We start from the raw sequence: 9520 nt of genomic DNA, 5'->3' as shown, positions 1-9520 counted from the left end.
GTTTCTACTGTATCTACTCCTGAAAACTCCCAGAATGGTCCTTGGTCGGGGCGATCTGTCCAGCAACCCTAGAAAGTTGGCAAACTGGCCATGCAAAAGAAGCCTCCCCTTTTCATTAGACTTCTCTGTCCGTGGTGCTGAACCATTCTGACAAGGCGCACCCAGTCGGGCGCTGTCAGCCGTGCTGAAAAAAAATCTTCCCTGACGCTGCCCAAATCAAAACTGTGTCTGTTATTTACTCACGTCTTCAAAGAGCAGCAAGCTTTCTCCATCTTAATTCCACTCTACTGCAGAGCAGAGTTGCGCCGGCGTGATGGGAGGAGAGGATGATCAAGAAGGAAAAACTAATAGCAACATTGCTCACCTGAGACCAAAGATGTTCCCATGAGTTTTGGAAGCGCTCAGCTCCCTACAGCAAGCAAAGACACCATTTTAAAAGTACTATTCTGTTAACTTTGCTCTTACACAGGGTTCGATGGTATTTCTGCCCGACCGTTTTACAGACAGAAGATTTGATAGTTATAACGTCTTCAAAAACTAGAATTTAGATTGTTTTTAAGTGGACTGACTTCCAGGACAAGGACTCATCTGCACCCGCCCAAATACCATGGCACTGCGTGCGCCCTTTGCCACCGGATCCTCCCCTTCCAATGAGACTTTCTGATTGTGTCTACCAACTCTCCTATTAGGAAACCCGTGGGTTGCATGCAGCTATTCTGTTGTATTCCCGTTCTCACTCTCCCTCCACTCTCTCACTCCGCACTCTTGCTGGAGGCACACCGATACCATTCTGCTGAGAAGAAAAAGCCCACAACTACCTTAAGCGATTAAGACAATATGCGCAACTCTCGCCTTTCATAGCGACCACTATTTAAATCTGGCAAGAGCCAACACCAGTATTTGCAAGAATGGAGTCCGTAAAACAAAGGATTTTGACCCCAGGAAAAGAGGGGCTAAAGAATTTTGCTGGAAAATCCCTCGGCCAGATCTACAGGTAAGAGAAAGCAAACCCCGTTTGCCTCGGGCTCAGCGTGAAAAAATTTGCAGAGCTATTTCCGTAAACCTTGGTTGCTTAGAGAGATTGTAATATGATCAGAAAGTCTTTTTTGTTGCTCATTGCTGGAACAAGGCTGCTCAGGAAACCTGCTTATTAATTCAGGAATGTTGCACTAAATGAACCTGTCTGCTTTGTGTATGTGTGTGTATGATTTTTTAGTACCTACAGATTCTTATCCCTTCCTATCCAGTATGTATTTGCTTTACAATTGAGAAATGAGCAGCACCTGTTCAAAGAACCTCTCCTTGGTGTTTATAGTGGCATCAAGTTAAATTTCTCTGATGCAGATAGATGAATAAAAAATACAACCCTTTAAAAATTTCACCAAGAAATTCCAGTAATGACAAAAAAAAATTAGGTATCAGCTTTAAAACCACTGGAGTAGAGAATCCCCCAGTGTAATCTTCCTTCTGTGCCAAAGGAAGAAGAATCAAAATATATCAATAATTGATAGCCTAAGCAGTTCCTGTCTGAATTCAAAGCAATGTACATATATTTTGAATTGTTTGACCGCTCCTAGAAATCCATTTTTTTTTTTGCATGGAAAATGTGAGTGTTTTTAAGACAAAAATCATAAGAATAGTCAGCAAATGTCTTTGAATGTACTAAAAGATATTTAATTTTTATCCTCCCTGTGTTCATTATTCTTTAAATTTCACAACTTTAAATATATTCACGAATATTACAAGTGTATACACTTTTTCTTAATAACATGAGCAAAATCAAGAAGAGAGGGCAGAAACAAAAGAACGATTCCAAAGAGAACACTAAGTGTTCGTTGGGGACATTGAAGCCTTTAGAAATGTACAGAAAATGTAAAAAAAAAAAGACCAATGTGCTTCACCATTTTCCAAATCTTTTTGGTCTGGTGGGCTTCATTCACATAGGCAAGATCATGCACCTATGCGGCAGAAGATACCAGATACCGCAAGGGCCCTGCAGTTCCGCAGCTGCCCTGAAAAGACCCGTAATTCCCCAGCCCAGCTGCCATCAGGTGGGGTTTTCAGGTGCATAGTTCAACTTTGCATTTGTGAACATTTGAAACAATGCAAAAAAAAATCATTAGTTGAATTTTTCCCTTCCAGAATAAATTACCATGTTTTCTAACATTGAGATTGGACTTTAGAAATAAAATCCAAGTACATAGCCACAGATACATTATGATCTATACTCCAGGTGATGATTTGTAGAATTTAAAGTCTGACATATTTTTTTTCCTGGTAGTTTCAAATTTCCAGGCAGCCATCTCTCATGCTGTGCATTCTTAGAATTAACCTAAAATTTTTATTTGCTTTACCAATGTGAATGAGAACAATCGTGTGTGGCTATATCATTTAAAGGACATGCATAAAAATAAATGATACCGGGAAGTGGAAAACATCTGCAAATGGTAAACGGAGGTGTTCTTTGTTTAAATATTGAAGGCATTCATTTCAAGGGTCCGAGGTGATGTTACTGTTCTCATTCTTGTTAAAAATAATTTCACGGATATACTGTGGACTGGAACACTATCTGCTTTAAGTAAAAGCACCCCATCACTCCACTTTCTGCTTTCCCCATTCCCAATTTCCCCAGAGGACGCTAGCAGAAAAGGAGTTTAATTAGGCAGGTGAATCTCGTGAAATACTGTGCAAATTAAAGAAAAAAATAAAAACAAATGTGAGATATTCTACCTTAACATGGAATTTCTTACTAGAGTTGATTTGGGGACGCGTTTGCATATCTGTGAGTGGTATTTTGCGTGTTTGGAAACGGGCCCAAAAGACATTTTTCGGTGTTTGTAATCAAGATAGTAATGACGCAAGATTGTGAATAATTAATTATTCATGTTCTGGCAGCAGAAAGCTTAAGTGTTGACCTGTGTTGGAGAATCCTTTGTTTCAAAGTCGAGTAACAATGGGCCTGGGGAGGAGGGGACTTAGATGTGAGGAGAGTGCACCTTGAACTGGCACCCTGGGGCCGGAGGTAGGGGAAGCAGAGGGTGTGACCCTCTCAGAAAGTGTTCACAGAATTTCTCCGCGTGACCACTGACCTGGAGAGGCCTTAGTCCCGAGGGGTAGTTTTGGGGAGGGATCGTGGTATCCTGAACCAGCAAAGCTTGAGCTTGGCTGGGAAGGAAAGGGTAGCATGGGTGTAAGGCTGGGGCTGGATGGGTCCGCAGCATAGCAGCCCTCAGGAGGCTGGATGGCTGCATCAAAACTGTAGTGGGGTAAAGCACTGCGGGCGTGGGGGGTGTCTACACACTTGCAGGGCACGCACTTCACTGGTAACCCCATCCCCTCATAAAATGCAGACCCTGCGTTAAAGTTAGGCCCAAGCGCCTGTGTCGGAGACATACGGCGCTGCGGGGTGGATCCCAAGAGAATGGGCACTCACTGCTTGCACAGAGCTGAAGATTTCAAAGATAAAGAGATGTTGCCGCAGGGTGGGGAACTGACCAGAGGCAGGGAAGCCGGGGCGGTCCGGAAGCCTTGTGTGGCCCGGGTACCTTAAACCCTCAGGGAGGGGCAGCAAGTCAGCGCCCCTCCCCCAGCCCTGAGGGGGCCTGGGGATTGCGAGTCGGTCGGCCCAGGGGACGCCTAACCCCCCGGCGACCTTGCCCCGTCCCTGCTCTGCCGTGCAGGGTGCTGGAGAAGAAGCAAGACACCGGGGAGACCATCGAGCTGACGGAGGATGGGAAACCCCTGGAGGTGTCAGAGAAGAAGGCACCGCTGTGCGACTGCACGTGCTTCGGCCTGCCGCGTCGCTACATCATCGCCATCATGAGCGGCCTGGGCTTCTGCATCTCCTTCGGCATCCGCTGCAACCTGGGCGTGGCCATCGTGGACATGGTCAACAACAGCACCATCCACCGTGGGGGAAAAGTCATCAAGGAGGTGGGCAACCGCTGCCGTGTGGTTTTGCACAGTCACACTATGAGTCTGAACCCGTTTACCCCACAGAATGAGAAAGGCCTGCAGAGTCCCTCAGCCGGCCTTGGAGCTCCCTGGGCCTTCCTTTTCTCGCTTCCACTGCAAAGTGAGAAATAGCGACTAGCTCACTACGTTTTTGTGAAGTGACTTCATCTAAGAAGTGGACGCTTAATAGTGTCCATTAAATCATTATTTTCTTTCACTTGGAGGAACTGAGTAACATAATAGTTATAATTTCCCGCTGACTTCCTCCAATACCTGCCAATTACTCTTAATAATCAGAATGAAACAAAATCAAAAACAAATCAAGTTGTGCTTATACAGGCAGTTTCCGCCAAGGGTCCTTGAGCAACCAAGCAGGTCCTCCTGACTGGCAGGAGACTCTCCAGTCACGGGGATCCAGTTCCATAATCTTATGATGCCTGTGCTAGGATGACATGGAGAGGAGAGTCAAGGTCACAGAATTCCGTGGGTGCACACTTCCCGTTTAGGGAGCAGAGTGACTAAAAGCCAAGGAAAGCAAGGGTTGGGTGGAGAAATTAGAAACCAGTTGTGAATGGGAAGCGGTGAATCACTGCTGGGCCCCTGAGGATTAGAGGAAACCCTGCAGAGTAGGTTTGGGTTCAAAATTTTACTCAAAGGGAGGAAAAAGGATCCCTAGCTTCCCCAGCGGAATAAACAGGTTTTCCCTTTCCGATGCATATGCATTTATTTTTTTAAATTATTTATTTATGCATATAAGAGCTGGGGCACAGGCCAGAGATTTGGGGGGGGGGTGGGGGGGTGAGAGGATCCACCAAAGAGAGTGGGGAACAGAACAGACAGACTGGCTGAAATACACTGCTGAGGGGAACAGCTGGAGAGACAGGAGAGGTCTCTCTCGCCATGTGGGTTTCTCCCTGGCCGGCTGGGGATTGAACTCATGCTTTAGAGGCCCGATGCATATGCATTTATTTGGCCTCAGTTTACTTGGAGGTTCCCCTTGCGGAGCCGTCCGGACTGGCGGGGGCGGAGTTAGGCTTCAACCTTCCGACACACCCATCGCTAGCTCTTCCTACCACCCCCAGAGCAATTCCTCCCTCTACACTGATTCCTCCCAATCCCCCCCATCCCCCCGCCCGGTCCCCGCTACTCCTAATCTTGCCAGTTTACTCGCATTCGCGTTTTGTAAGGACCACGCTTTTCTCCTAGCTCCTTCGACCGACCTCTGCATCTTCCATCCCAAATGACCACCTTCCTTCCCTGACGCGTCCCCAGTTGGACACTGTTCTCAAGCGATCCCACCACTGCGTCCGCACTGGCACACCCGCTTGGCTAGATGCCCCCCCATTCAGTTGTCTCTAAACCCAGTTAACGTATTTTTTTTTTTATTTCAAGGAGCGTTCTAATTTCCAAAACCCGACCTCTGACGATTTTTCATGCATAGAGGAGATCTGGCCTGCCCGACAGGAGTCGGGGAGCAAAGCCAGGACGCCCAGCTTTTTCTGTTATTCATACAAAATACGTTTCAAATGAGTATCTTTTTTCTTTTTTTCGATGATAGAGGCCTCCTCTATAATCAGGTATAGGTTCAATTTTGGTAGGAAACTAAAATTTAACCACCCTCACTCCAGGGATTCAGGGTGCGCGCTCTTAGGCTAGAACCAAAGGTGAAGGAATCTTCAGCCCAAGTACTGACTCTGCTATCTCCCTTTATTTCGTTCTTTCTTCTATCCCCCTAGAAAGCAAAATTCAACTGGGACCCGGAAACCGTGGGCATGATCCATGGTTCCTTCTTTTGGGGCTACATCATCACCCAGATTCCGGGCGGCTACATCGCGTCTCGTCTGGCAGCCAACAGGTAACGCGCCCGGGAGGGCGGGGGCTCGGAGCTGCGGGGCTTGAACCCTCAAAAGGGACAGCAGATGCTAAGGAAAGTATTGCAATCCCTCGGGAGTTGGGGATTCCTGGGCGAGGTCTCCTAGTCCCCCAGATGTCTTTCTCTCCCTCGAGGCTGCAACTGTTGGTGCCTCCTTTCAGAACAAGGTGCCCAGAAGGGTGTGGACTCGCCAGCACTTGCACGCCTTGCTGCGCTGTCTCCGCCCTGGCTGACGCGCCTTTGGGTGAAATGCTCGACGTGTGTTACCGCCTGGGAGGAGCGAGGCTGGGCAGGAGCCGGCTGTACACTGACAGTGTCGCCGAGTGCACAAAAGGATTGGGGGGAAGGGGCGTCACGTGCCGCGCTCAAGCGGGCGCATCCCGCGGGTGTTGACCTACCGGCTGGGCGCTTCGAACGCCGGGTCCCCGAGCCTGCCCAGATGGTGCTCTGGGTCTGAAGGATTTGTTTCTATGGAGGCAGGCGAGATTTCAAGCGCCCGGGGCGCTGTTCCACCTGTTAATGAGCTCCACTGCGTAGGGGCGTCCAGAGGCCTCCAGCCCTGCAGCGGTGGTGGCTGCTGCCCAGGGTCGAGCGCCAGCCGCCCGGAGCGCGGTGAGTGCCAGCGCAGAGGCACCCCGCAGTATGGAGCTTAAAGACCGAAGGGGTGGAAGTGTCATGGAGCAGAGCCCGGCGGCTAGGGGATGCGGGGAGCGTCACTGCCTTCGTTAAGTGTATTTTGGTGAACTAAAGACTCCTGAAATCTGAACTGTTAAAGTGAGGCAGAACATACACACCACTCGCCCCTCCCGGGTCTTGCTGCACGGAGACCCCAAATAAAAACTTTGTTTTTTTCCTTCCACCCTTAAACCTTCTTCCTTCACGTCAGCTTTTTGCGGGAGGAAATCTAGATGGGGCACGTCCGTATCCAGATCGCCTCTCTGCTTTGGTGGATCGGCCCCTCCCGGCCACGCACTGTGTCTCCCGGGCCCATTCAGCTGCTTTTGTCACTTACAACCCTGCCCAAGATGTCTCAGCTGTCCCTAAGGCCTCAGGAAGAACTCTTGAAAATGTATTTTGGGCTTAAGGATCCTAGAGCGAGGATTGTTAGGTAGACCTTCAAAATGTCAAGAGGAGACTGACATAGATTCGGAATCGCTTCTTTTGAGTCTGGTCTTTATCATGGCATTAGGGTGTTTAGCGATTGGGTCAAACCCAATAGGAGACAAAATACTGTTTCTTAAAAAGGAACCAAGTTAAGATAATACTCATTGACTGGGTAAAGAACCCCATTTTATGAATGGGATAAATCAGAGATAAAAGTAGTAAGAGACTAAAAAATTTAAAGGAAATGTTCTCTTAAATATTTCTGGCAGTGATCATATTACATTTTTGACTTTCTTATTTCTAATGCAAAGTGTCTTGAGTCTATTTTTTTCCCTAAAAGTATTGTCTAAACCAAAATAAATTTCTCAGAAAGATGCTCCAAATATACATATGTGTAATATTTTTGCTTTAGAAGAAAACTCTCATAATATACCAAAATAAATAAATGATAAGAGTAACTCAATAGGATGTGAAATTAAAATACAAAGACTGTGCCTTTAAATTTTTTTCAGCATCAAAATCTTTAGCTTGCCAAATGTTAAAATGCTAACATTTTCCTGCTAGGAAAAAACACCAGGGGTGCCCCAGCGTTCCCTCTTTGTAACACTGGGAAGTCTGTAAACAGGTTTTCCAGGTTAAAGAAAAAAATGCAAGCTCATTGCTATCATTGGTTTCAGGCTTGGTAATAAACAGACTTATGCTGACGGGTTATAATTTATTTTGTAGATTTGTAGAAATTTTTCTTCCAAGAAAAATGGTAGAATTCTTATTTGGATTTCAATTCACATTACCTTTAAATGAGAGAAACTTAGTTTTTTTTACCTACAATACCTTTAGTTCTGTAAGACAGAGAAATTAAGTTAAAATGTATTGCAAAATATTATGAATATATAAAAAATTATAAACTAACTTCCTTATGACATCCTAGGATTTGAATCACAAAGCATTACAAATACAGTAGAAAACTGTGAAAACAGGTTTTAATATTTATATATAACATTTCCTTTTATGATTAACAAGTCTTACTAACTAAATAATATGTAAAAAGGAGGGTCTAATAAATGATAAATTATTTAATCTTCCAAAGACACATATTAGCATGTTATAAATGTCCAACTATTCCTATACATACCACATAGAATATTATCTTAGATTTTTTTTAACACAAAATTTGGGGCTTTGTTTTTTCCTTTGGTTTGACAGATATATTTCCCTTTATGATCTTTTTTCCCAAAACATTAAAAATAGCTCAGAAAGACCAGTTTTTCCAACAAGTTGTATGTTCATTCAAATAAGCTTCTACCCATAGATCACTTAAGAGTAGCACAAGATTTCCCTTGGGTGGGATTCTGGGGATTCCTTTCCCTCTGGTTGTAAAAGAAGCACACTTTGGAAAGTGTTTGCTATCACTGCAATGGGCGGAACTGGAGGAGAGGAGCTGAGGTGTGTGGAGACTACTCCTCTAGAGAGATTATCTCCTGGTTACACCTCCAGGCAATTTTCTCAATGAAAAACAAATAACAATGATTTGATTTCTTCATTTTATGAATCAAGCAAAAACAGCCCCACCCTTAGGTAGAATGCCAATTTGATGCTTGAACCCTTTTCTGGTCAAATTCTGAGTTTTCATGCTTTTCTTATCCTTGAGAGGAAATTTGGGGAAAGCCTCCGTGGAAAAGAAACTCAGTCCCAGAAGAGAGTGCTTACATCATTTTTTCCCTTTGTCTTTCCTTAAAGGCATATTACACATCTTGGACAGGAGAATTTGGTCACCTTGAAGGAGGGTCAGAGGGTGGGGAATTGAAAGACTCCTCATATAATCTGTAAAATTTTTAGATGAGGACATATTCAGTGTAGTGATAAAAAGGTTTTGACAGCAAATTACTTTTGTCGTTATACAAAGCAGAACATGGAGTTTATCACAATCCAGAATATTTACAAATGTGAAATCGCTAAGGACCATTTTTACTTTTTAAAGAGTGGTGAGGAACCACAGCAAATGTTTAATGGGAGAAACAATAGAGCTTTTGCAAAGGGCATAACCAAAGAAGGTCAGATCCACCAAAGAAGTTTGGTCAGCATTCGGTTTTTAATGTGTGACTTTGTAGCCACAAAGAATATTCTTGCCTCTATCTATATATCTGGCAATGTTATTTAAACTCTATTTAAAAATTTCCCCTACCCTGCTCTTAAGCTTCTGAATTCCCAACTATGCTTTAAGTTTTTATGTAACACTTATTGCCAGCTGTCATCAAAATGTAAAATATTGATTTTACGTATTTGTTTGCTTAATGTTCGTCTTTTTCCAATAGAAAGAAAGCTTTGTGAATGCAGGTGATCCAGTTCATTAGTTTACACTGCTATATCATTGCAAAGAGTGCCTGACTCATGAGAGATATTTCTTGAGTAAAAATAATGAACATCACAACAGTGATTTGTGCTTCTTAAAAAGGCAACATAGGATAGTGATTAGGATACAGACTCTAGAGACTAACTGTGTAGATTCAGCATCCTTAATGTGCTACTATTTAACTAAATGACATAAAATATGACTTAACCTCTGCATCTCAGTTTATATTTCCATGAAAG

The 9520-nt window shown here is 44.4% G+C and overlaps 1 protein-coding gene across 1 annotated transcript in view; it reads left to right on the top strand.

Moving 5' to 3' along the window:
- Positions 1-908: 908 nt before the first annotated feature.
- Positions 909-9520, top strand: part of SLC17A6 (solute carrier family 17 member 6) — a gene marked incomplete at both ends in the record, with an annotated part of 35032 nt that continues 26420 nt past the window's right edge. Inside the window, 3 exons of the mRNA XM_084246073.1 lie at positions 909-994; positions 3681-3933; positions 5691-5809. Coding sequence (XP_084102199.1) covers positions 909-994; positions 3681-3933; positions 5691-5809 — 458 coding nt within the window. The remainder of the gene's footprint in view (positions 995-3680; positions 3934-5690; positions 5810-9520) is intronic.

Source organism: Talpa europaea (assembly GCF_964194135.1).
Source record: "Talpa europaea genome assembly, chromosome: 1".
NCBI classification, from domain to species: Eukaryota; Metazoa; Chordata; class Mammalia; order Eulipotyphla; family Talpidae; genus Talpa; species Talpa europaea.
Note: the sequence above shows the minus strand (reverse complement) of the source record. Positions and strands in the feature narration are given on the sequence as shown.